This window comes from Motacilla alba, chromosome 11 (genome assembly GCF_015832195.1).
Source record: "Motacilla alba alba isolate MOTALB_02 chromosome 11, Motacilla_alba_V1.0_pri, whole genome shotgun sequence".
In the NCBI taxonomy this organism is placed as follows: Eukaryota; Metazoa; Chordata; class Aves; order Passeriformes; family Motacillidae; genus Motacilla; species Motacilla alba.
The window spans coordinates 18,810,750-18,837,564 of record NC_052026.1 but is presented as its reverse complement, the minus strand read 5'-3'; the positions used below and the strand labels follow the sequence as shown (position 1 = coordinate 18,837,564).

Here is a 26,815-nt window from a genome sequence, read left to right as displayed (position 1 = left end):
GTGGCGGGTGGGACACTGGTGACGGGCGAGGAGGGGACAGCGCGTGCGGGCCGCCCCGCGTGGGGCCGGCGCGGGGATCCCCGCCTGGGGCCGGTCACAAACCCCCTCGGGGGGCGGCTTTGCAAATCCCCGCGTCCCTCCCCCGTGGGGTCCCTCCGCTGCGCTCCGCGCCGGGCTGGCGGCGGGCGGGCGGGCGGCCGGGGGGTGGCAGCGGCTCGTTCCTCCCTCCGGGCCCCCCCGGGCGGGCAGGTCGCGGCGGGGGGGCCGGGGAGGAGCCGGGCCGGGGGCGCCGGGGCCGGGAGGCGGCCGGCAGCCGCCCTTCCTCCGCGCCGCCGGCGGGACCCAAACTTTCGCACCGAACTTTTATCCCGGGTTTATTTTTGTTGCTGCTCGTGGATATTTTGTTGCCGTGGGGAGCTGTTTTTTTTTTGTTGTTGTTGTTGTTGTTGTTGCCGTTGTTTTATCATAATTTTTTTTTCTTTCCTTTCTCGCTGCCTTCCCCCGGCGGGAGGAGGCGGGCGGAGGGGTGGGGGGGGAGCGCTCCGCAAACCCGCCCCCCGAGCCTGCGTGTCCGGCGGAGCCGCGGGATGAGCCGGGGGCGGCGATGAGCGCGGCGGGGCCGGGGGCGGCGGCGGGGCCGGGGGCAGCGGCGGCGCCGCTCTCCCGCAAGCAGCGGCTGATGGCCGCGCTGGCGGCCGGCGAGGCGTCGGCGGCGGCGGCGGCGGCGGCGGGGGGGGGGCGGCCCCGGGGCCGCGCAACCCTCGGCGCCCCCGCTCTGCTGCTTCATCTGCGGCGGCGGCATCAGCCGCGGCAAAGAGCTCAAGCTTCAAGTGCGACCCCCCCGCGACCACCGGCCCTTCTTCCCCTTCCTGCAGCACCAGGAGCCGGCGCCCGGAGCCCGCGCCGTCTCGGCGGAGGGCTGCGCCCTGGTCTGCGCTGTCTGCCGCTGCTTCCTGGGCGAGCAGTGGGACTCCTTCGAGCGCAGCCGCACGCCGGTGGAGAAGCGCATGTACTGGCTCAAGCGGCCCCATCAGTGCGAGGCGGCGGCGGCGGCGGCGGCGGCGGGGGGAGCCGGGCTGCGGCGGGGGGCCACGGGCTGGGACCCCGCCGCGCCGCCGCGCCGCGCCGCCGGCCACCCGGAGGAGGAGGAGGAGGAGGAGGAGGAGGAAGAGGAGGAGGAGGAAGGGCCGGCAGCCGGCTCCGAGCTCTCCGAGCTCTCCGACGCCGAGCCCCTGTCGGAGCCCGAGGGGGCGGGCGGCGCTGCGCGGGCCCCCCCGGCAGCGGGGAGCGAGCGGGGCCCCCCCTGCTGCTCCTCGGACAGCGAGATCAACATCACCAGCGAGGAGGAGGAGGAGGAAGGCGGCGAGCGGCCCGCTTGGGCAGCGGGCACCGCCTGCTACATCTGCGGCAGCCCCTTGGCACCGGGCGCCCAGCACCGCGTCCACGTGCAGAAGCAGGAGAAGACCTCGCCGGGACCTTTCTTCCCGTTCCTGTGGCTGCACAGCCCCCCGCCGGGCGCCCAGCCTCTGTCCCCCACCGGCAGCACCCTGGTGTGTCCCTGCTGCTTCGCCTCGCTCATGCAGCAGTGGCAAAGCTTCGAGCTGGCCAACGTGCCCGTGCTGCAGCGGCTCTACGTGGTGCCCCTGAGCGCCGGGGCCATGCCCGCCAAGGGCCGCCGAGGGACGAAGGAGGACGGCGCGGGCATCCCGCCGGTGCCCGAGGCTTGCTACCTCTGCGGGGAGGAGTGCGGCAAGGAGGCGAGGCCGGTGGCGGCCAAAATCACCAACGGCAACGCGAAGAGCACCATGCATTTCCCCTTCCTCAGCCTCCTGCCCTGCCCGCCCGGCGCCAAGGGGCTGAACAAGCACTGGGAGGTCAGCAGCTGCCGCAAGTGCTTCGGGGTGCTGCAGGACCTGTGGGCCATGTACAGGGCCTGTCACAACGAGGAGCTCATCTCCTCCGTGCAGAGTTTCCTGGGGAGGTACCACCAGGTCTTCTCCGCCGGTGACCTCGCCGGCCACCCCGCTGTCATCAAGCCCGGTCCCACCTCTGTCTGCTACATCTGCGGGGCCGAGTTGGGAGCTGGCAAAGAGTTCCAGCTCAACGTCAACCCTCCGGGGCGATTTGGGGAGAAGGAGCCCTTTTTCCCCTTCTTGACCGTCTACCCGCCCGCCCCGCGGGCCAGGCCGGCCGACTCCACCGGGCTGGTGGCCACCTGCATCCTGTGCTACCACGACCTGCTGGGACAGTGGCTGCAGCACGAGGGCAGGAACTCCCACCACCCCAGCAGCGCCTGGTCCCGGCAGTACAAGGTGGAGACCTTCGTCTGCTTCTTCTGCCGGCAGGAGAAGAAGCGATGCCTTGGATTAAAAGCGGTTCAAGTGGCCAGGCTTCCCGTCTTCCTCTACACCCTGCGCGTGGCCAACAGCCTGCTGGTGGACGACGGGAAGCAGCTGACCATCGGCGCCTGTGCCGAGTGCGGGGCCGTGGTGCTGGCTGGCAAGAGCGTGACCCCGCCAGAGCTGCTGGCAGTGGCACCCCCGACTCTCCTCCCCAAGGTAAGGCAGCTGGCCTGGACCCCATCCCTCCTTTCCCAGCGCTTCCCACCTCTGGAATCCAGGAGGAGTTGGAGCGGTGACGTAGATGGATGCTCTTCTTTCGGGTCTGGTTCCCGGGGGCGAATGCTAATGGATGGGGTGCCTTTAGCAGTGAACTTTTGGAGCTGTCAAGCTGTGAAGGAACAGATAAAAACCCTTCCAGGAGGTGGGAAGAGCCAAGATCTGTCCCGTTCCAGAAGTGTCTGTGTTGTTGGCAGCTTCGCATGAGGGAGGTGGGAGCCAGGACAGAGGAAATCCCAGTCCTGTCCTGCTTGCCATCAAGGGTGCTCAGAGGTGCCAGGGAGGGCTGCCTGGCCTGCCCTCCATGGGAGCCTCCTTGGGAAGCTGGAAGGAGCTCATGGGCTCTGTGGGAAACTTCCCAACTTATCCCCAGGTTTACAAGGTGCCTTCATGAAGGGATTTCCCTTGGAGAAGCCCCAGTTCTTCCCACAGCTGATGGGTGAGCACAGGGCTGGGCTCCCCCCTCCCGTGCTGCTCTGCTTATCCTGCAGTGAGGGCTCCCCAAAAGCCCTGCAGCCCTGCGGGGTGTCACGGGTGTCGTGGCCCAGGTGGTGCCAGATTCCCCAGTTTCTCCTTTCTGTGGCTCCCTCTGGGCTTACACGGGTTGCTGTGAGGGCATCACCTCAAAAGCACATGGCAGAGCAAAAGTTTATTCCCTCCAAGCTTGTCTTTCTCGTGGGATGGGAAAATAACAGCTTTTACTCCCAAATTTCCAGCTTGTGGGAGCTCTCCAGAGCCGCTGCTCTTTATCACCAAACCAGGCCCCAGGCTGGGCTCTGTCGAATGCCAACATCCCAAATCCCCGAGGTCATTTTCAAAGCCTTTCAGCTCCATCCATAGCCAGAACCCTGCAGCTCTCCGAGGCGCTGGCATTTTCTTTAGAAATGTAAACCAGTCCTTCCAAGACAGCGCTCCTTTTCTCTCCCATCCCTCTCCCTTGGCTGCTTACAAATATAATTTCCTGTTCAGCTCTGCTGGCTCCTGACCTGGGGGGGAACACTGCTTGGAAAGCCAGCAGGCAGGAGCTGCATTCACCTGGAGGGTGCCAGGATGGCACAGGAGGTTGGGTTGGCGCCGGTGCTGGGAATCCTCTGGAAGCTGTTGCTTTTGGGGGGTTTCCCCCCCCGGTTCTGTCAGCCTGAGATGGATGATCCTGACATAATTTTGGGGCGGTTGTGGCTGCATTTTCATGGTTGCTGGGTGGGTCGTGATGCCCATGTGGTCACGGGTCTGGTGGCATTTGCAAGGTGCTGGTGGCCATGGAGGAGTCGGGAGTCAGGGGAACAACCCGCGGTGCTGATCCAGGGCTGGTGCTGGAGTGCCCGGGTGGGTGCAGCTGATGAGAGGGGCATCACCTGCATGTCCCCAGCTGGGTTTTCAGGCCTCTGCCCCCTTGGTGTCCCCAGGCCACCTCATGGGGACTATCAGCAGCAATTCTGTTCCAGCATGGGTGGGTGCTTCCCGTGGGGTTCCTTAGTGATCCCCCCAAGCTCCCAGAATTTTTCAGGCACGCCAGTCCTTGTCCCCACTGGCCCCTGTCCCAAACTCCCAGGAGGACGCAGGCTGTGTCCCCAGGAAGGGACACTATGGAGTTCCTCCTCTTGTTCCCAGCTTTGCTAATGAGCCAATTAAGGGGCTGGTGCAAGGGGCTGGTGGCAGGAGGCACAGCCTGGGGACATGGTGGCCGGGCTCTGCCCTGCCCTGGTGGGGACTCTGGCTGGCCAGAAGGTCCTGGCGCATTTACCCTCCCTGTCTCCACATGCTTTCCAGCAGGCTGAGACCTCACAGATGTCAAGGTTATTTAAAACACGGCTTAATGCTTGGGTAGGGCACTTGGTTAATTTAGCTGTACCCTTGTTCAGCCATGCTTGCTGCTGAAAGTCACCCCAGATGAGCCTTTCACTCTTGTGTGACACCCAGGCCCCCGTTCTGGTAGGACCAAGCTGGAGGGAATGAGCCGGAGCAATTAAAATCATCTCCCCTGTTCTCCTTTCACCTCTGCAACTTCATTTTTGGGCTGCACTGGCTTTTTTTGCATCCCCTGCCCACAGCTGTGGTTTGCTGCTGTCTCGCCTGTGGACGGTTGACACAAACGGCTCAAAGCTTGAGGTCAAACACCCCAAAAGCCACCAGACACCCCCACATGTCCCTCTTTCAGCAGGGCAGCAAGAGCAGGGTGGGGCTAAGGTCCTCTCTGTGACAGTGTGGAGGTGCTGGTGAGGGTCCCCCACATCTGAGGCTTGTCGGGAGGGAGGACAAGCCTATATTTTGGATGGGTGGTGCCTCTGCTGCTGGTCTGGTGGGGAGCAGTGGAACGAGCAGTGCTCCGTGGAGGTGTGGTGGTGCCTGAAGCTCTCCCTGCTGCGGGGGGATCTCCTGGAGGTGAGCTCTGCAGAACCCTGCCGTGGTTGGCACGTGTGGGGTGGGTTTGGGTTGTCCCCTCCAAGAAAAAAGGGCAGTGCTGGGTGCAGAAAGGGCATCTGGCTTGGGCATCCTTTGGCTTGTCACCCTTGGTCCCCAGATGTGCACTGTGAAAATGGATTTTCTGCCCAGCTGTGCCCCTTGCAAGGGAAAGCTGTGTAGATCAATGCACTTATTGGTGTAGGGCTCTGATTTTGGGGTATCCAGGTGGGCTGTCTCCTCCTGCTGGTCTGGATAAATTGCCTGTGCATCCCACTGGGATGTGTATCCATCGCAGGAGGAGCCGGTTCCTCGAGCAGCTGCTGCTGGGAGCCATGGCTTTGAACAAACCACAAAATGCCCAGATTTGGTTGCTGCCCAGAGGTGACAGTGACCTGCTCCTGGCTGGCAGTGCCTTCTCAAGTCACCCCCAGGCTCTCCAGCCCTCTCCAAAGGGGTGAAGTGATGCATTCCCAGCTCAAGGGCTGCTTGTCCTCAGCCTGTCTGGCATTCTCAGGGTCCTGTGTTCACCAGGAAAAGCTTCCCCTGTCCTCCACCTTTTCCCATCTTCACCTTCCACTGCTCTCTCTGTGCTTACGTACCTGGAAAAGTGACTCCTCTTGAGGTTTTCTGGGTTTTTTTCCCCCTTAAATGCAACTCTTTGGAAATACTTCCAGGTGTTTGGAAAGCTCTCAAATCCTGCCGTAACTCGAGCACAGCTGTTCAGGACAACCGAGTGATGAGTTCATAACCAGCAGGTCCTTGTCACCTGATGTCCTGTGACAAGGTGACCCGCTCAGTGGCTGGGGGAAGCCTCTGGACCTTGTCTGTGTGGACTTCAGGCAGCATTTCCCTGGAGAAGCTGGCTGCTCATGGCTTGGGTGGGTTGCTGTTCCACGGGTAAAAAACTGTCTGGATGCTGGGCCTGGAGGGTGGCAGGGAATGGGGACATGTCCAGGTCACCAGCGGTGTCCCCAGGGCTCAGCACTGGGGCAGCAGAGCTGGGAAGGGTCTGGAGCACCAGGAGGGGCTGAGGGAGCTGGGAAGGGGCTCAGCTGGAGAAAAGGAGGCTCAGGGGGGACCTTGTGGCTCTGCACAACTCCTGATGGTAGGGGACAGCCAGGGGGGTCAGGCTCTGCTCCCAGGGAACACAGGAGGAGAGGGAACGGCCTCAGGCTGGGCCAGGGCAGGCTCGGGTTGGATATGAAGGAAAATTTCTCCACTGAAAGGGTCATCAAGCTCTGGCACAGCTGCCCAGGGCAGTCGTGGAGCCACCATTCCTTGAGGGATTTAAAAAATGCGGCCCTCGGGGACATGGTCACTGGTGGCCTTGGCAGTGCTGGGAGAGCAGTTGGACTCAATGATCTTGGAGGGCTTTTCCAGCCCAAACCGATCTGTGGTTCTGTGCTCAGTTTCCTTTGGTGCTGTGGAGGTGTTGGCACGGAGCTCCTCGGGAGCAGCTGGATCTCGCTGCTGCTCCCAGCCTTGTCCTCAGGCCGGTTTCTGGGAATCACGTGGTGTTTTCCGTGCCCCCATTCCCACTTTTCAGAGCACACCTGGGGCTGGTGGTGTGGGGCTGGGCCTGGCGGGGCACAGTCAGGCCCCAGGGGCTGAGTTTGCTGTATTTACTAATTGCCAGCAGCGCTGTTGGCTCAGCTGGGGCTTTGGCCCCTGCTGCAGGTTCCCAGCTCCAAAGGTCACGGCTGCGTTTCCAAATCACTGCGTCGAGCTGACAGCTGTTGGTGGGCACTTTCCTTTTGGCTCTCGAAAAGGGTTTTGGGCAAAAATCAAAGAGTTCTTGTGTTCTCCACTAAACCTTGTCCCACTGATGCTGAGCAGCAGCCAAAGCTCCTGGATGCCAGGAAAACAAACCCAGAAGGCGGGGAGTGATGCCTGAGCCCTCCTCCTGCATTGCACCAGGCCAAATTATGGGATATTTGGGTGCACTGCAGCATGAGAATTAAGAGACCTGTGTAGGAAGAGCCCCAGGCACCTCTGCCTTCTTTGCATCTTGTGTGGATTTTGAAGGAAATCAAAAACCCTCTGGCCACTGGCGGTGTTTTGGGTGGTGGTGGTTTTTTTGGCCGTGCTGGTGGCACCTCTGTGTCCCTGCCCCAGGCATCATGTGTGGGCTCCAGCGGGGTGGCACAGGCTGCATTTGGCCTCTCTTTATCCCTTAAATAAGGAGCAGAGCTGGTCTTACTCGTCTCAACCTTTTGGCCTCCAGCTTGGGTTGGTGTTGGTGGTTCTACCTGTGCTCGTGGCAATTTTTGCCATCACGAATCCCAGCAGATTCAGAGCAGAATTTTAGCCAACTTCACTGGGATAAACCTGTTCAGTTTGCAGCGTGTGAAGTTGTTTTTAGTGAGGCCTTTCAGCAAAGCAGCTGCTCAGCCAGCACTGACCCGGGCTGGCATTTTCAGCTGAGATCTCAAGCCCAGCATGGAGGTGGCAATATAATCATGATATGACTTCATGTCTCGGGGCACGGCCTCCCTCGGGATCGTGTTCCCGGATGGCAAACAAAGAAACAACACGGGGAAAATGCGCCCTGGGCTTTCTCCTGCCGCTGAGGTCAGGGCTGCTCCGCTGTGTGGGAACTGGCACCTGGCCGTCCCTCCTCATCCTCACCTGACACTTAGCCTGTGTCAGTCACCCCCTGCGGTGGTGGCTTGTCCCCGTGGGGTTTCCAGCTGGGGGTGTTTGTCCTTCAGCCACGCTGTGGGGAGCAGCACAGGGGTCTTGGCTTTGGCCGGGCTGACCTTGCGGGACCAGCTGTCCGAAATTCCAGGGCTCCCGTGCCGCTGCCAGCGCCGTGTCCTGCAGACCTCGTGCTGACTCCACAGCTCACCAGCTGGCTGCGATATATTTATTTTTCACCCTGCCCTCCCTGCTCTTTGCTTTCTCCCTGCCTTTCCCAAAAGCAGCAGTGCTGCAGGACTGGCAGCTCCAGCAGGCACCTGCCAAAAATGCTGCTCTGACAGTGTGCTGCACCCCCGAAGTACCCGCCGTGGGCACCCTGGGGAGAGGGACCGGCTCCACTCTCACCCCATGCAGTGAAAATGCTTTTGCAGCCTCTGGAGCATCCTCTGGGGTCGCAGCCAAGTCGGGAGATGGGGTAAAGGGACGGCTGGCCGGCTCTGGCTGCTGCGGCCGGACAGATGTTTTGTCCAGACACTTGGCCTTTCTCAGCCGTCCGGGAAGCTCGGTCGCAGAGGGCAGCCTGGGATGCTCCTTGGCTGCTTCCCAGCGAGGAGGGACTTCCCTGCACAGCAGCGTGGGTGCCTGCTTTTCCAAGTACATCGGGAATGGCAGGAGTTGGCTTTTCACCCCTCAAGAGACCAGCTGGGTCGTGTCCTGACACCCCTGTCACTGCCATTGAGTGGCAAGGAGCCGTCTCCATCTCCTGAGCAGGTTTTGGGGATCTACAATGTTTTGGGGCACCGGGCACAGCTGGTTTGCCAGGAGCCTGTTTACACCTCTCTGGCTGCCGGAGGTGCCCTGGATCCGTTCCCAGGCTGGTTTTTGGGGTGGGGAGGGCTCTGTTTGCTCCCTGATGACACCTTTGGCTGCTTTTTTGGAGACGGTCCTGTGCTGCTGGGCAGCATCTGGCCAGATGTTCCTCCCTGCAGCAACAGGCCTGTGCCACATGATGCCATCCTGGCCTGGAAGGGATGGCATGAAAAATCCCTCTGGTGTGCCGAGGGGACACTGCCCTCCTTGGGGACTGCCAGGGTGGGGACTTGGGTTCAAATCCAGGGACATGGTGAGGCAGGGGCATCCCTGGGAGCCGGGGCAGGATCCCGGCTGGCGGTGGCAGCCTCCCAGCCATGCCGGGCTCTCTTCCGCTGGGAGCAGCTGGTGGTGGGAGCCTTTCCAGCAGCACGATTCCCCCGGGCCCCGTCCCAGGGCCGTGACAGCCCCGGGTCCCCACGGCCAAGGCGGGTGGCAGCGGTGCCTCGGGCGTGCCTTGGCTCCTGGCGGCGCCGGTGCCGCGCGGTGGCACGTGCCAGCCGCGGGGACCGCGGGGCTGCTCCTGTGCCAAAGGCATCTCTCCCGGCCGTCCCGGCCTGGTTGCCCTCCCTGGGCATTGTGGAGGGTGCCAGAGCCCCGGTGCCAGCCCAGGCTGCCGCGGGCAGGTCGTGGTTTGCTCCCGGTGCCGGGTGAGCAGCTGCTGCGGCCTCTCCCCGGCACACGCGAGCCGAGCCGTGCCCTGGCTGGATAAACAGCCTCGTGCAGCTGCTCTGGCTGCTGTGGGACTCCTTTTCCCCGCCGGATCTTCGGTAGCAGGGCAGGGATGAAGGGGATGGCTCCAGGGTGGGTTTTCGGCCGGGCTGGGAGGAGGGTGGCATTGCCTGGGTGCGCTTCGCAGCCTGGTGTGGGTATGACGCTGCTTCTCCCTCTTTGGTTTCCTTCTTTTCCTCCCCCCTTCCACGTTAGCACAAGTGCTGCTGGGCTTTAGTAGCTCTCGGGAGACTGAAGTCATCTGTTTACCCACGGAGCTGGCGTGCTTGGAGCAGCAGCTGCCCCGGCTTTCCCTCCCCAACCTGCCGGAGAGGTGTCTGTGCCGAGCGTGCCGTGACCCGCCCTGGGGCAGAGCGAGCCTGTGGCTGCTCCGGGCTGCCTCGCACCCCACCCTGTGCCACCCCATGCCACCCCATCCCCTCCCATCCCACCCCATCCCATCCCAGCATGGCGCTGGGGTGTCCGTGCTGTGCTGGTGCAGGTGTAGGATCTCCCTCCATCCAGAGAGCTCCCAAAATGCTGTGTTTTGGTGGCTGTGTCCAAGCACAGGTGCTGGATGGGCCATTCCTGGTGGCACAAGGACCTGCTGCAGGATTTACCGAGGGTTGTTCCATTCCAGCATTGCCTGCCCTGGTATCCTGGCAGAGCCAGGCCTTGGCAGGGGTGAGCTGCTGGGTTTTGGGGCTGGCTTTGACCAGGAATGCGTGGGGAGGGTTCTGGCACCCCCGTGAGGGGTGTGAAGAGGGCAGGAGGGCTTGCAGGGACTGGTTTGCTCTGTCCCAGTGAATTTTTTGTCTTCCACGTTAGACTGAAACAAGGCTGAGGCCCAGCTGGGATGGGAGGGAAGATCCTGATGGGAGAGGGGTGGTGGCCACCCCGCAGCCAGGGGCATCCCCCCTTGGTTTGGGATGGACAGCTGCCTTCCCTAGCTAAAGGGCAGGAGTCTGGACTTGCTCCCAGGCTTCCAGCCCTGCTGTGCCCCCCCTTGAGGCTGTCACCCAGTGTGTCCCCAGCACCTGCTGTTTTGGGGCTGGGGATTCCTGTTGTGGGTGCCCGTCCCTGCAGGATGTGCGTCCTGTGGCCGCAACTGCCACAACCCCGTGCAGGTGGAGCTTTCCCATCTGACCCTCCAAAATGGTTTTAATTACCCTCCCCAGCTTTGCCCCTCCTTGGAAACGGGGAGTGCATCATCTGACAGATCTGAGGGGCCACCAGCAGCCACCTCTTTGCCTGGGGACACCAGGGAGGGACCTTGGAGCTGGGAACATTCTGGTGACAGCCAGGACGTTGGGCTCTCAGCGTTTTGCAGCCATGGTGGGACAGGCAGACCTGGGAGGGAGGGACGCACGGCCAGCTGAGGGTGTGGGGCACACAGCAAATTGCCACCATCATCTTCCAGCATGGTTCTGCAAGGGGCTGACTCCAGTCGGCCATGAAGCTTTACATCGAGTGATGATCAAGTGCTGATAATTCCAGTTATTATCCTGGCCAGGAATAAGTGTATATTTATATATATTTATATATATATTTATATGGATGGATGTCTCCTGCCCTCCTCTTTGTCCTCACTTCCAAACCAGCTGCATTTTCCTCTCCCTGTCTCTCCCCCTGGCTCTGGGAGCAGGCAGCAGGAGTTATCCCGGAGTGAAAACACTGCAGAGACAAGGCCTTTCAGTTCTCCCTGGAGGCAGCGCTGCCAAGGTCAACTGGTATGGGGACAGGGCTGGCTTGTCCCTGCTGGCCCTGCTCTTGGTGCTGGGTTGTCCCTGCTGGCCCTGCTCTTGGTGCTGGTGGCACCCCGGGGGTGTCCCGGCTCTTCCCAGTGGGGGCTCCCAGAGGTGTCCCAGCTGTTCCCAGTGGGGGCTCTGGGGGTGTCCTGGTTGTTCCCAGTGAGGGCTCCGGGGGTGTCCCAGCTGTTCCCAGTGGGGGCTCTGGGGGTGTCCTGGCTGTTCCCAGCGTGGCACCCCAGGGTATTCCTGGTGTAGCACCCCAGGGGTGTCCTGGCTGTTCCCAGTGTGGCACCCCGGGGGTCCTGGCTGTTCCTGGTGGGGGCTCTGGGGGTGTCCTGGTTGTTCCTGCTGTAGCACCCTGGGGCTGTCTGGCTGTTCCTGATGAGGGCTCCGGGGGTGTCCCGGCTGTTCCCGATGGGGGCTCTGGGGGTGTCCCGGCTGTTCCCGGTGTGGCACCCCAGGGTATTCCTGGTGTGGCACCCTGGGGCTGTCCCGGCTGTTCCCGGTGTTCCCAGTGTGGCACCCCAGGCTGTTCCCGGTGTGGCACCCCGGGGCTGTCCCGGCTGTTCCCGGTGTTCCCAGTGTGGCACCCCAGGCTGTTCCCGGTGTGGCACCCCGGGGCTGTCCCGGCTGTTCCCGGTGTTCCCAGTGTGGCACCCCAGGCTGTTCCCGGTGTGGCACCCCGGGGCTGTCCCGGCTGTTCCCGGTGTGGCACCCCGGGGCTGTCCCGGCTGTTCCCGGTGTGGGGCTCCCAGGGAGCGGGGGGAGCCGGCTCTGCTGCCTGCAGACACAGTCCAGATGCTCCGGCTGCGGCGTCTCTGGAGGGGGAGATGAATTCGCTCCTGCCGTCTTCTGTTTTCAGTCCAGAACATCTGCACAGTAACTGGGAAATCTGGGCTTTCTCCTGCTTCTCAGCCAGGTCCTGTCAGCCCTTTCCTCTTCCAAAAAGGGGTTTGATGGTTGGTTTTTTTTTTTTTCCCCTCCCCTTCCCGCTATTGCTTGTGCTGTGTAACCTGCTCCCTGCTGTGCATCCTGTCAGGGCTCTGCTTGGATTTTACTCCAGAAGGAGCATTTGGAGGGACCTCCCCACCTCAGCCACCGCCTGAGCTCAGGGATGTGGATCCCCAGGAGCAGATTTTCCTGTGGGGCTGTTCCTTTGTGGCACTGGGATCACCCAAGCTGCTGTATCCCTCGTCCCAGTTTTTTTCCCCTCGCTGATCTCCCCGTTCTCATGCTGATCCCGCTGATCCTGGAGCCTGGGTGCTGCATGCTGAGTGCTTGGGGCTGGACAACCCCTCCCAAAAGCTGGCACTGGGAAGCATTTGAGGCTGCAGGGTGGCCCCCACCCTGCTCCCTGTTCTTTCCAGCACTGAGTGGCTTGGCCAGGCTGGCCCTGGGCTGGCCAGGACAGCTCTTGGCTTGGCAGTATCCCACAGGGGTGAGGTTTGTTCCACAGCCGCTGGCTCGGGCTCCTGGCATGGCTCTGGTGGGTGCTGGGCACCTCCTTTTCCTTGCTGCTGCTTCCACCATGCCATGGGGACCCTCAGGAAGCATCACCCCAATAACTGCAGCCCTGGAGGAGGAATAAATCCTGCTGTCGTGTCCTTCCTCCCTTTCCCAGGCACGGACACTCTGTGCTCTCACCCTGACCTTCCCCACGGGAGCTGCTGGGGTGCAGCGAGCCCAAATCGGGCTCCATCCTTTACCCACCCGGCTCCTTCTCCTTCACTCACACCGATTTCCTGCCTCTTTGCTCATCTTTTAGTCCTTTCGCTGTGTCTTGCCCCACCCCTTGCTGCCCTAGTTCTGGCTGTGCTGGCGCCGTGCCCGGTGCCCTCTGCTCGGAGCGGAAGGAAGGGCTCCAGGGAGGGATGGCAACCTCGGGGTGATGCCAGCAGGGGTTTGGCCTTGGCTTGGACAGGGCACTGACCCCTCAGAGGGGCTTTGGGGCTATGGATATCATGGGTGCTGCTCCTGGGGTCTTGCAGGACACAAGGAGACAGTGGAGGAGGGAAATGCCGCCTCTCTTTTTGCACTTTGGGGACCTTGGGACAAAATGCAAGCGGTGCTGCTCCCCCTTGGGCTCCCTGCTCCCAGAGGAGGGGGAAACCCTCAGGCTGAGATGATTTTGGGTGGCCTTGAGGGCCAGCAGGCTGTGTAGGGGGGTGGCTGGGCAGAGTGGCTGCGAGCTTGGCACCCCAGGCACCTGGAGGTGATGTGTGCCTGATGGGGACAGCCACAGAGCTCTGGCCTCACAGCTGCTATTTCTGGCCAGCCCGTGGCCTCTGCACCGCAGCCACCACCGCCGGGGCCAGCAGCTGCTGCCCTTTCCCTTCCCATCCCCTCAGAGCCGTGGGATGGATGGAGACAGGATGAGGAATCCCCCCAGCGTGGGCAGCAGCTCAGTCCCTCCTGGGATCTTCCCTCCAGCCCCGTTTTCCTCCCGTTTAAACCCCGGGACAGAGTTTGGGATGGATGGAGAGCCGTGGGATGGATGGAGACAGGATGAGGAATCCCCCCCAGCGTGGGCAGCAGCTCAGTCCCTCCTGGGATCTTCCCTCCAGCCCCGTTTTCCTCCCATTTAAACCCGGGACGTGCCTGTGTTCGGTGGGCGGCTGTAAAAATAGCACTTGGTTTGAGTTAGGAGGGTGGCGGGGAAGGGCCGGGAGGGGGCCGGGGTGCAGGGGGAGGTCCGGTTTCTCCCTTTCCTGGAGGAATTAGGGAGGCCACATGCTGCCAGGAGTGTTTGGCTGGTAGAGGCAAGCGGAGGCTCCGAGGAGGCGAGCAGGCGTCCGCACAGATGGAAATTTGATCACCCACGGCTCAACAGATTGTTTGATTTATTTTAAAATCAAGCAGATGGCTGCAACAGGAGTTTGTTTAAGTTCAGCTCCGAGCTGGGCCAACGGCCAGGATACTCGGGGGTAGGCGTGCCAAAAAATGTTCAATGACTTTGGTCATCACCCACCTCTCCTCCTCCTCCTCCCTCGCCTCGCTCCAGCGCGCACACCCCGCTCCCCCTTATCGCATCCTCGCCTTCATCTCTTGGCTCCTGCATCTCGCTTTGTCTCTCCCGGCGGGCGCAGCCTTGCCCTCCACTTTTCCTCCCCTTCCACTCGCTCCAGAGGGTTTAACTCTTCCCCAGCCATCCCCTCGCCCCGGTTCCCTTCTGCTGGAGGGGTGCAGTGGGGGTCGTGGCCTGGGGAGAGAGGGAGAACCCCCATCCCTGGACTCTCCCCTCGTGCCTGTCTTCTCTGGGAGCAGTCTGGGGGAACGGAGGGCTGTGGGAGCTGGCTGGATGCCCAGAGGGATACCCTGACCCACACCCTGACCCCCACGGCTGTCCCTCTGTGGTGGGGAGGGGGTGGGTGCATCCTGGTGACCCCCTACCCTGTCCTGAATTGGGGGCAGCCTGGATGAGCTGGGGTGCTGGCAGTGTGGGACCCCCATGGTGGGGTGTGAGGGGTGAGCTGGGCACGGAGCAGAGCCCCTGCTGCAGCCCGTGGTGGCTCTGGATGTGTTCCTGGCCTCACTGCCATATGGCCAGCAGGGAAGGGGCTGGAGGAGCCAGTGGGAACAGCCTGGGATGTGCTAAACTGCTGTAAACAGGACGGGGCCTGCTGTGCTCAGGGCTTTAAATCACCCTGTGCCACCAGGCTGGCACTGCCTGGGGGGGTCTGACCACCCCGGGGGGGGCACAGGGTCCCCAGCACACATGGCCACGTCCCCTCAGCCTGCCAAGGGCCATCTGGGATGCTCTCTGTGGCAGGGCTAAGGAGATCTCTGCACCTCCTGGGCTGAGTGGGTGGGATGCTCCAGGACCACCGGGCATCCTTGGTGGCCTTGGGATATCCCTGTGCCCCACGGCAGGTTCAGTGCACCCTCTCCCTGCAGGCTTTCCTGCCAGAGAAATTTTGGGAGCAGGACTGTGTGATGAGACCCCTCCCCAGCTCCCCTGTCCTCCCCAGGCGGGGCTGGGGGCTGTGGCTCCTGCTGGGAGCAGTGCGTGGGGCTGGAAGGGGTTAAGGCAGGCAAAGGAAAACAAGAGTGCTGCAGGGCCTGGGTGGCTGACAAGCCAAACAACTGTTTTTGACTCACTGTTGCTGCCTTGCCAAGTGCAATTGCTTCCACATTCCCATCCCCTGGCTGGAGGGGCGCGGGGAGATGTTGGCTTTTTGCGGTCAGGAGGGGAAGGGGGATGCCGGGGGAAGGGCTGGCTCTGCACTGCTTTTTCTCAGCTCTTCTCTCTTCAATTCCCCTCCCTGGCCAGGGGCAGGAAGGACCAGGGGGGTGATGGTGCCAGGGGGGTGATGGTGCCAGGGGGGTGATGGTGCTGGGGGGTGATGGTGCCTGGGGAGTGATGGTGCCAGGGGGCTGATGGTGCCCGGGGGCTGATGCTGCCAGGGGGTGATGCTGCCAGGGGGGTGATGCTGCCAGGGGGTGATGCTGCCAGGGGGGTGATGCTGCCGGGGAATTGATGCTGCCAGGGTCACTCGGCCCAGCTTCTGGTGAAGCATCCATTCTGCCAGAGTTAAAGGTGGGAGAGGGAATGGTGGGGGGGGGGGGGGGGGTAAAATGCACTCCCAGGTGTCTGTCCTGCCTTTTCCTGCTGTTTGTCTGCAGGCAGGAACCTGGAAAGTGTCTTCTTCTCTGTCAGGGGGTGCTGGTGGGTGTTGGGGGCCAGCAGCACCCATTTATCCCCCCCTCCAGCCCCTTGAGAGTGGAGCCCCACATCCTCAATGTCCCCATTCCGACCCTCCACAGGGATGGGGAGTGATCCCGTTGCTCAGAGGTGTGGGGTCTCATGGGGGGCTGGGCCCCCCACCTTGCCTGCATGGGGGCAGATCTGTCTGCAGGGTTTGGGGGACACACACAACCCCAATAAAACCCCCAGGACTCCGGTGCTGGTGCCGTTGTGTTGGAGACAGGAAGAAATAATTCCTTGGAGAAGAGGCTGGGGAGTTAGAGCAAAGATTAGAGCTACTCAGGGTCGCTGCTTTGTGGAGTTAATTATCTTCTGAGTCTGGGTTTTTTGGGTGTTTTTTGAGTTGGTGGTTTTTTGTTTTGTTTTTTTTTTTTCTCCTTGGGATTATTTCTTGGCAAATGAGGCGTCGTTCTAAAGCACTGAGCTCTGCTCCCTCGGAGCTCCTGGCTGCTAAGTGCTGTGGAGGAGATCCTGGTCTTAAAAAAAACAACACACCGAAAAAAAAAAACCAAAAAAACACCCTCAAAAAAAGCCCTGCTGCTTTTGCAGTGTGAACATGGGGTCTGGGATAGCTCAGGAAGATTCTGTGTCCCTGGAGGTGTTTCCTTGGGGAAGCTGGAGCAGGAACCTCCAGTGGGCACAGGCAGCACTGGGATGGGCAGGGGAGGATGTGGAGATCCTTGGAGGGGTCCCTGCAGAGCTGTGAGCTGTTTGGGGTCCCCCACAAAGTCCAGCCTGGACTGAGGGTCTGGAAGGAACCCCCAGCATTTAGGAAGCTGTGAGGGTGCGCTGTGAGCTGACCCTTGGGTGAGGAGGGGGTTTGTGGGGCATCTCGTGTGGCAGCCGTTTCCCTGTTTGGGATGTTGTGCGGTTGGGACATCGCTCCAGCATCACATTCCCATCACCCTACAGCTCCCGGGGCTCTGCTGCTGCCTCCCCCCCAGTTAGGAGAGGCCATTTCCCCCTGCTGACCGTGGGGAGGGTCTGGGACAGCAGGGCTGTGGTGCAGAGGATGGCGTGGATGCTGCCGGGCAAATGGGATGCACACCTGGAGCTGCTCCTGTGGGATCTGATCCCTCTCGCTGCTGCTGCTGTCCTTGGTTAATGTCAGCCTCGTTTGCTGAGCCCCAGGGGAGGGAGGCAGCAGCAGAGCAGGAGCTGGTGGTGCTGGAGGTCAGGATGGGAATCTGAAGGACCCCCAGAGCTTCCCCCAAAACATCCCAATGTCCACGAGGGGTGGGAGAGCCAGCGCTGGTCTGGCAGCTGAGACTGCGCCGCTGGGACAGACGCACCATCCATCATCCCACCTTCAGCAGAGCTGCAGCCCAACCTCTGCCCCTGTCCTGAGCACCCAGCACCCTGCAGGACCCATCCACGCCACTCCCACCCCGCTGGCACCGGGGATGTCACCGGCGTCACCAGGGCCGACCCCCCAAACTCAAAGCTAACCAAAGGGCTCGCCCCAGCCGCAAGTGGCAGGGGATGCTGGTGTCCCCCGTGTCGCACACCTTGTCAGCTCCTAATCCCGACATGAGAAGGCAATTAGGGGCCGGGATGCCCCGGCCGAGGCGGCAGATGGGGCGCAGTGCCGCCGTGGGGCTGCCGCTGGGGCCGGGGCCGCCTCTGCCTCCGAATGTGTTTGCAAATCCTCCCCAGCTGAGGGGATTAAAGCCGGCATCTGGCTCGCTTTAGAATATTAAAACAAAGGGAGTTGTAGGCGCCATGATCGGGGGCAGGCGAGGGAGGGAGCGGGGCCGGGGCTGGGGGGTGCTGCTGGGAAAGTCTGCAGGAATCCCCCCCTCCTCTCCCAGCCTTTCCACGAGGCTTTCCCTAAGGAATAAACCCCGCCGTGGGTTTACAGCCGGGCACGGGCGGCAGCACCGGGGCACCGGGGGGATGCTGGAGGCGGGTGGGCCGCGGGGGTGCTTTTTGGGGGGGCGAGGGAGGTTTCTCTCTGCTTTTTCCACCCCGTCGCGCTGCTCTGGAAGCGGCAAGAATTCAGGAAGCCGGCGTGCGGCGAGTGCCAAGTCAGGCTGTACCGCAGCCAAGCCCCTGCTTGTTTTCTCGTCTTGCTGGAGCCAGTAAGTGACCTTATTAGCTTAGGGGGCAGCTGCCTTATTAACACACATCTGGCGGCGAGGGGGCCGCATAGGCCCGATATTGTCTCCCTGCCTGCTCCCAGCGTGGCCGGGGGGGCTCCCCCCGTGGCTTCTGCCACCCCTCCCAGTAGCAGGGCTGGCATCCAGGCAGCCCCGCTCCCCCCGTGCCCCTGGGAGGGGGTTTGTGCTGGGGGGGCAGGATTAGGCAGATGGGGTTTGGATTTGTCGGGGATTAATAATTTGAGGTTATAATCTGTGTGAGGTTATAATCTGCAGGGGAAGGAGGGGGTGTGGGGTCCCCCAGCAGCGTGGGGCCCGTGCTGTTGGCATTCCCATGGATGCTGCCCCATCTCCCAGCTTCCTTATGGGGCAGGCTCTGCTTTTTGGGGCTCGGCGTCACCCTGCGGGATGGGATCACTCAGAGGGGCTGGACCACCCATGCAGCATCCTCACATCCCTGCCAGCAGCCGGGGTGGGCACTGGGATTTCCTTCTGGATTGGTGTCAGCGTCTCCTGCAGCTAGGAGAGCCTCTAGCATGCTGGCTTCGGGGCTTTTCCAGCACATTTGGCTCTTAAAGCGGGGGGTTCCCAGGAGGATGGGAGCTGGGAGGCTCCTGCCGTGCCAGGACAGGTAGCCGGGAGCTTTTTGCTGGTGTTGGGTCACCCCAGGCTTGCTCAGGGCAGTCCCTGTGGGTGCACATCCCTGTGCCAGTGTCCACCCCCACCCAGAGCTGCCCATTTCCTCTCCCTGGCTGCAACCAGAGCCAAGCTGGGAGCACCCCAGTGCCACATCCCCCGAGCTGGCACATCCCCGGGGGGTGCTGGGCGCCCGCCCTCCCCTCCCTCCACCACACAGGGATGCCCTTTGTCCTTCTTGGCCCGTGGGGGAACTCGGCAGCTCTTGGCTTCTCCCTTCTGTTTTGGAAACTCAAAACATTTGCAGGGCGGCCCACTCGCGCCCTGCCGCCACGGAGAGAGGCTCTTGGCTGACTCCTCTGCTTTCCTTGGCCGCCGCTCCCTGCCGCTCACGCTCGGGGTGGGGGGAGGCTTTTCTCCACCTCCTCACCCCTCTTTTTTCTTTTTCCCCCTTTTTCTTGTTTTTCTTTTTTTTTCTTTTTCTTCTTCCCTATGCTGTAAGCTTGGAAAAACACCCCCAGCCTGCAGGAAGGGCCACGGAGGGGGCCGGGAAGCAGAGCGAGCGTGGCCGGTGCCCGCTGGCCCCTGGCACTGACCTTGCTGCCTGCTGGGAAGGGCGGCTGTGCCGGGCGGCCGGAGCAGCCCCACGCTGCACCAGCACTAATGAGCTCTGCCTGAGCAGAAGGATTAATTAGCTGCTGGGAGGAGAGGGGGGGGGCATCCTTCTTCCAGGGCTGCGGCGCTGGCGGCAGTTTTGGGGTGCTCCAGGAGGAGATGTGGCTCTTCCTGGGGCAAATGCCAGGAGCCGGGAGGGCAGAGGGAATCCCAGTGCCACGCTGGGAAGGCACGAGAGCTGCTGATCAATCACGCAGCCTCCCGCTCTCTGTATTCCATCCTTTCCCTCCAAAAAAAGCCTTGCAGGTTTTTTTAATTGATGTTTCTGTGCTGTTGTCCCTGTGGGAATGGGAACCGAGGGTGTGACATGGATGTGTTAAATATGTCCTGTGCAATCTGGAATGACACTACAGGGGACAGAGTGGCAGCTGGCTGGCAGCTGGGTGTGGGCAGGGCCTGGCTGTGTGCTGGGGGTCAGCCCTCAGCCCAAAATCCCAAGGGCTCTGGGATGCTCAGGAGCGTTGTTTTGGGGACTGTCAGCCCTCACCCCAAAATCCCAAGGGCTCGGGGATGCTCAGGAGCGTTGTTTTGGGGACTGTCAGCCCTCACCCCAAAATCCCAAGCGCTCGGGGATGCTCAGGAGCGTTGTTTTGGGGACTGTCACCCTCCTGGAGGGTGCCCCCAAGCTGGCTTTTGGTGTCCCACTTAGCTGGGTGGATTTTCGGGGGGGTGGCTGCGTGCCTTGTCCTCCGCCAGCCCCTCGGTGCCCCTCTCCTCTCTGGGGAAGCAGACACGGGGCAGAGGTGACATCAGGGGGCCCTGGAGAGACAAGCAGGGACACGGCGTTGGGGCCGGGAAGGTCGCGAGGACGCGGAGCTTGAACTTGAATGAGATGGTAATTGCGACGTGCCTAATTACAGGGAAAGAGCAAATCACTCCGGTGCTTCATAAAGTGTCTGACACGGAATAACGAGGATAATTAGCAATCAGACGGGAAGCTGCTGCCTCCCCGGCCCCCGAAAGCCCTGGGGAGCCCCGCTCCCCCTCCCCTCCCACAGCATCTGCCCCTGCCTGGGGTGGTTTGTCCCCCCCAGCATGGGACATCTGCCCCCCAGCCCCCCCAGAGTGGGACACTGGCCCAGCAGAGCCACCCGGGGTGGGCTGAGGTGCAGCTGGTGGCCGTGTCCCCTGCGCAGGGGGGTGTGGTGGCTGTGCCGTGTCCCTCCCCACGTGCGTGTCCAGGTGTCCGTCGCCGTGTCCAGGTGTCTGTCCCCACACCCGTGTCCAGCTGTGCAGCTCGTGCCTGCTGCCAGCAATGCATTAATGCCGCCTGACGCTAGAGCGCACCAGAAGCATGTCGTGACATCCTCCCGGGGACACGGCTCCCGGCAGGGCCACCTGTCCCGGCCACCTGCCCGCCGCCACCCTGCCGCGACCCCGGAGGCACCCGCGGCCACCCCGCTGGGGACCCGGGCTGGCCTTGGTGGCCGCAGGGGACAAGGATGGATGGCAGGGCTGGGACTGGTGGTGCCCGATTGCACTCGGAGGGAGTGGGAAGGGCGCAGAGTTGTGGCACCCCAAAAATCCCCCCTGCCGTCCCAGCCTGGCTGCTGTCACCCCTGGGGGACCGGGAGGAGCACAAGGAGCGTCTGGCTCCCAATTAGCCGCACTTTTAATGATGCTGCTGGTTTAGGGAGTGTGTGTCCCCCTCAGGGAGGCTGGCTGGTGCTGGGGAGCTGATCCTAAACCTCCTGTCCTCCCATCCCGGCGCCCAAAGGCTGAGGAATATCCTTCCTCTGGGCATGAAGGGACCTCCCAGCCCCAAAATGCCCCTGGCTGAGGGGTGCCAGGCTGCTTTGGTGACTTCACTCCAACTCCTGCTTTCCCCGGAGCCACCTCACTCCTGTCCCCCGCCCAACACCAGCCGGGCCCATCCCTCTGTCCCCTTCCCAGCGCCTTCTGGGAATCCCACAGCCAATCCCACCAGGATTTTTGGACTGGGTTTGCAGAGAGGGCCGAGCACGCCGGTGCCACCGTGGGGACGACGTTCCTGGTGTCCCTGGGCGCTGGGGCAGGGTGGAGGTCACACTTGCTCATCCTCCTACGTGCCTGTCTCCTTCCCGCCTCTCCTGCTGGCTTCTCCTTTTTTTTGTTTCCCCCTCTCGGAGCAGCTGTTCTCTAATAAGCTGTTAATGATGATACAGTAAGTAGGAGCAGAGAGTCCTGCGGGAGCTGCCACGATTTGTGTAATTGGCCTCAGAGGAGACAGAAGTATCTAATATTTACATGCCGGTATTAGTCCCCCGGGAGCCTGGCTGGGCTGGCACGGGAGGCAGCTCCCAGCCTCAGCCTGTCTGCTCCCAGCTGATGGATCCTCACATCTCCCGTGGGTGGGAACTGCCGGCTAGGAATGGGGGGGATCCCCCCCCAAAAAAAAGACTGGGGATGGCTGAGCATCCCCAGCAAAAGCTGTGGGGGTTTGCTGGTGTTGAATCTCTGCTCGGGGCCCATTGTCCCCATGTGCCACCAGCCCTGTGCCAGTGTCCACCCTCACCCTGAGCTGCCCGTTTCCTCTCCCTGGCTACAAGCAGAGCCAAGCTGGGAGCACCCCTGTGCCACATCCCCCGAGCTGGCAGCGGGATGTTTGTGGGAGCAGCGGGGTTGGGCTGAGCTCCCAGAAGGGAATTCTGAGGTTTGGGGAGCCCTGTGCTGGCGAGGGGTGGAGGCAGGAGCTGGGCATGTCCCAGAGTGATTTTACCAGGGCTTTGACCTGGCTCTTGAGGCACGAACGTGTTCCTGAGCTGGCTGGCGCCTGCAGCAAGGAATGGCAGTGACAGGGATGCTCGCCGTGCGGCCACCGAGCACCCTCTGCCCTGTGCCCGTGGCGGGGGTGGGTCCGGGGAGCTGTGCTCCTGGAAGGGCAGGTTTGGAAGCAGCAGTGTCACCGTGCTCCCAGTGGGCTGGGTGAGCCGTGGGGCTGGGCAGGCCCTGCTGAAACTGCCCCTGGTGATCCCGCCTGCAGCCATGAGGCCGGAACGCCAGGGGAAACTGAGGCACGGCTGGGGAAGCTGAGGCACGAAGGGCTGAGGAGCAGCCTGCCCACCCTCCCGCCCCTATGGGGTCTTGCCCTGGGCTCCATCCTGTGCTGTAGTGTGGACAGGGAGCCACCAGGGCTGTCCCACTTCCCCCGGTAGCCCCAGGAGTCCCCAGGGCTCTGGGGTTGTCCCCTCCTGCTGGGGGTCAGTCTCTGGCCAGGATTCCCTCAGCTGAGCTGTTTTGGGATGCTGGGGCCGTGCTCACTCCATCGCTCATGTTCCTGCACCCCCAAACCTGCAGAGACCCCCGCAAAGGGGAGGGTGGGCCTGGCATGGGGGCACCAATGCTGAGCAGTGGGGCCAGGCAGTGGCTACATCCCAATTCCCTGCCTGGGCTGGAAGCTGGGGGGTGCCAGCCCCCCAGCCCATCTCCCACTGCATACTGGCGTGCTGGAGAGGCCCCCAGCCCTGCGGGATTGCATTCCCAACCTTTCCCACCCAGATTCCCACCCTCCCATTGCCTTGGCAACCCTGGAATGGTGGCTCAGCTGCCAGGGGATGTCTCACATCCATGCTGGGGGTGCCCTCCAGGGAGGGTGAGGGGGATGTGGGGGGCTGATGTGGGTGGCCAGGGGGGTTTTTAGTGGGGTGCCAGGCTGGGCACAGCTGTTCACCCCGCAGAATGAAAGGCACAGTGTTCTCCAACTGTTCTCCAGAAGGCAAGTGGGCAGCTTTGCTTTGGAGGTGGCCCCATCCTGCCCACTGGGACTGGGCTGGCAGCCACCAGGACCTGCCATCCGGGGTTCTGTGGGGTCTCCAGGGGGCTGTGGGGCGGAATAGCTGCGGGGTGGAGGTCGCTGAGCCCTGGCAGGGCCATCACGCCCTGAGCTGGTGGCAGGATGGAGGCGCACGCTGGTGTGGTGGGGGTGAGGAGCTGTTGGCTTCTGTTCTTCCCTCCCTGCCTCCTTCCCTCATCCCTCCTGTCATCCCTTCATCCTTCCCTCTATCCGTCCCTCCATCCCTCCATCCCTTTTGGGCTGTCCTCCCTGCTCAGGACGTTCCAGCCTCTGTGTCCCTGGCTTCCTGCCAGCCCTTTCCCACACTCCCTAATCCCGGGCTCCAGCCCTGGCTGCTGATGCCCGGGAGCAGCTGCTTCAGTCTCCCCGAGCCAGGGAAACAGGACCTGGCCCTTGACCTCCCGGAGAATCTGGGGGTGGCAGGTTTGGCCTGGGGACAGCAGGGGTGTCCCCAAGTCCCCTGCTGTGTCAGCCACCCCTCGTCCAGGGCAGAGCGGGTGGATTTATGTTGGCAAGGGGTGCAGTGGGGAGCAGGGCAGCACCCCTGGGTGCTCGGGGGGTGGAGGGGGGTGTTCACAGCCCCTCACGCCCCTGTTCTGTGGGTGTTTGGGGGGGACATCCCCCCACCTCCTTCCCTCCCTCCTGCCTGATCTGTTCAATCTGCTAAGCAGGAGAATAGTGCAGCCGCCATCTGTGAGCCTGCCAATAATGGGATTAACTCCTTCCCCTGGCCGGGCGAGCCTGACGCTCGTTCTGGCACCCCCTTCCCGGGGCACCCCCTCCTCCCGCCTGCGGGGACAGCCAGCACCGCTGCTGATGGCCCAGGGGACAGCCTGGGGACAGCCCCCATTTGCCCTCCCGCAGGTCTGAGCCACCAGCATGGACTCACCCTCTCCTGCCTCAGTTTCCTCTCTCTTTCCTCAGTGTCCCTCTGCCTCAGTGTCCCCCCTCCTGCCTCAGTTTCTCTCCTCCTGCCTGTTTTTCCCTCTTCTTCCTCACTAATACCCCATTCTGCCTCGGTTTCCCCCCCTGCCTGTTTTTCCCTCTTCTGCCTCACTAATACCCCGCTCTGCCTCAGTTTCCCCTCCTGCCTAGCAGGGTGGATTTGGGGCATTCCAAAGGGCTTCCCTGCGTGGGAGTGGGAGCACGGGCAGGAGGAGCACACTGAGCTGTGCGTGAATCCCTGCGTGTTCGAGGGTCTTTGAGGCAGAGGAATGCAGGGTGCGAGCCCACCGCCCTCCCCCCGGGATGCTGCTCAGGGAGGGATGCAGGGATGCGGGATTGGAGCCCAACCCCTCCCCATCCTCCCGGGGATGCTGCCCGAGGCTGGGGCAGAGGCGACACCGCACGTGGGGGGGTTCGAGGGACCCCCACCCCCAGCCCTGCATCTTCGAGCCCTTTTGCCGGGGGCGGGATGCCCCCGCTAATCCTCTTAGGCTGCGCCCCGGAGCAGCTGGCGAGGCCGGCCCGGCCGCTGCCCATCCTCCCTCCCTCCCTCCCAACAGGTGCCCCCCGGCCCCCTCCCCTCCAGGGCTGGGCGGGGGGCTCGGGGCTCCCCGCAGCAGGCAGCCCCCCCCTTCCCCTTCCCCTTCCCCCGGGGCCGGCCCGGGAGCGCTCATTAATTATCTAATCTTCCCTTTATGTTTAATTTACAGCCCCGCGCGGCTCTGGCCATATGCTGCTTTTGTTGTGTCTGGCTCTTTGTTGTGGCAGGCAGCGGGGGCTGGCGAGACCCCCCCCCACCCCCACCCCACCTCCCCAGCCTTTGATCCCCCCCTCCCCTCGCAGCGCCACCCTCCAGCCACCCCCGCGGCACGGTGGCGAGCCCCGCCGAGGGGGTAAGTGCCTTTTTCTCGCTTATTAATTTGCCTGACCCCCCCCCCCCCCCCGCCCCAGCTCACCGCAGCCCACCCCCCCATCAGAGCGTGTGTGTGTGTGTGTCTGTGTGTCTGTCTGTGTGTGTGTGTGTGTGTGCGTGTCCCCCGCCTCTCGCCGCCGGCTCGGGGATGTGATCGCGCGTGTGCGTGTGCGCGGCGCTGCCTCCTCCCGCTGCCGCCGCCGGGGTCACCGCGCTGCCCGCACCGCGCCCCGCACCGCAGGTACGTGCAGGGCAGGAAGCTGCCTGTGCCTCCCCCTCGGATCGTCCCCCTGCCTTACCTGTGCCCCCCACACACCTCCATCCCATCCCATCCCATCCCATCCCATCCCATCCCACCCCATCCCAGTACCCCCGGTGTGCACCTCCCTCCTCTCTGCCTGTACCCCCCTCACACCTGTACCCCTCCATCCCCATCCTAAATGTCCCCTCCTGTATCCCCCCACCCCTCTGTGCCCCCCTACGCACTGCCTGTGCCCCCTCACCTCCCTGTACCCACCCTGTACCCCCCTTGCTGTAGCCCCCCTCCCACCCCTGCCCAGCCTTGCGGTGGGCACCCCATGGGGATTGCTGGGGGGGATAAACCCCGTACCCCCCCCGACTTGTTGTGTGTCCCCCCCAATTTTGCTGGGTGTGTTTGGGGTGGCTGTGGGGGGACCCCTGTGGCCCCCTGACCCGTGGCGGGTACTTGTTGGGGGGCTTTGTGGAACTTGCTGCAAACTTTGTGTGCTGCTGCTGCCAGGCGCCTTCTGCACTTCCCGTTTTTTTTTTCCTGTGGTTTTATTAAAAAAAAAAAAAGTAGCAAAATGGTTTTCCTGCACCCCAGCAGGCCCGTGCACAGCTCTAATGGGGTGCACGGGGGTGCACCCCAACCCGGGGGCTGCAGGAGATGTGCCCACCCTTGGGGTGTTCAGGTCAGGCTCCTGGGGGGCAGCAGGCAAAGGGTTCGGGGCAGCATGGGGGCTCCGTCTGTGGGTGCCGGGGGACACCCCCTGCTGCTCTGCTGGGTGCTCAGCTGGCATTTGTCCCCCAGTGAGAGGTGCTGCTGGCCTGTGGGGCGGCCCCCTGGGCTTTGCCAGTCCCGCTGTGGGCAGGGCATGCCCAAACCCCCACCCCAGAGCTCGGGGTGGCACTCAGGGGGCTGTGCTCGTGCTGTCTGTCTGTCCGTCTGTCCGCACCCCCCGCAGCTGCTGCTGCTGCATGCTCCCTGCCTGCCCAGGGTGAGGAGGGTGGCTGACTACACCACGGGAGGGTGGGTGCCAAGCCAGCAGCCCGCCTTGGCTGGAGGAGCCGCGTGCTGGGCCAGGAGCCGGGCTTGGAGCGCTCTGGCAGCGGGGTAAGGTCACCGCCACCGCCAGCCAGGTGGCCCTGCCAGGGCGTGCTGGCTCCTGCGTGCCAGGAGCCACGAGGCGGTGGCAGGAGCTGGAGCTGGGGTCAGCGAGCCACTCGCCAGGTGAAGAAATCTCCTTTCACGGGCGCAGGAGGCAGCTGGCTCTGCAGGCACCCTGCTGCCCGGCATTGCGGGGTCTCTGTTGGACAAGGGACTCCTCGTCCCCAAGGGGATGCAGTGGCTTGGGGAACCCATGTCCTGAAGGTGGGATGTGGCAGCAGGGGACAGTGCCAGCTGCTGGCGTGGGTGATGGCATGGGGGTGGCACTGCATGGCCAAGGCACCTGTCCTGGCAGCAGAGAGGGAAACAGAGTGGACACCAGCAGCACTCCTCGTCCTTGCATGTGGGGCTGGCTGTCCCCACATCAGGGTGACCAGACTGGCCCTTTTTGATGTTGTTTTCTGCCCACCAGCTGTGGGGAGCTGAGGAGGGGCAATGCCACCGTGCCAGGTGCTGCCATCTGGCCATGCTTGTCCCCATACAACGTCCCAGCCCCACACCAGGGGTCCTTTCCCAAGGAAGCCACCCGAGCTCTGTGTCATGGCCACTTCACACTGCGTGTCACAGGGAGCCACAACACGAGGTTGGGGTCCCCCATGGCAGCCCACCCCCTGCCAGCCAGGGAAACTGAGGCAGTGGGGCAGGCGGCGGCTTGCCCAAGGCACCCAG

General features: G+C 62.8%; 1 protein-coding gene across 2 annotated transcripts in view; it reads left to right on the top strand.

Annotated features, from left to right (window-relative positions):
• Window positions 1–1,114: 1,114 nt before the first annotated feature.
• The window catches only part of GSE1 (Gse1 coiled-coil protein), a 99,228-nt gene continuing 73,527 nt past the window's right edge, over window positions 1,115–26,815 (top strand). Inside the window, exon 1 of one of the 2 annotated variants that reach the window (XM_038147990.1) lies at window positions 1,115–2,558. In XM_038147990.1, coding sequence (XP_038003918.1) covers window positions 1,578–2,558 — 981 coding nt within the window. In that variant the 5' untranslated portion in view covers window positions 1,115–1,577. The remainder of the gene's footprint in view (window positions 2,559–26,815) is intronic. The other variant, XM_038147989.1, reaches the window with a different exon arrangement.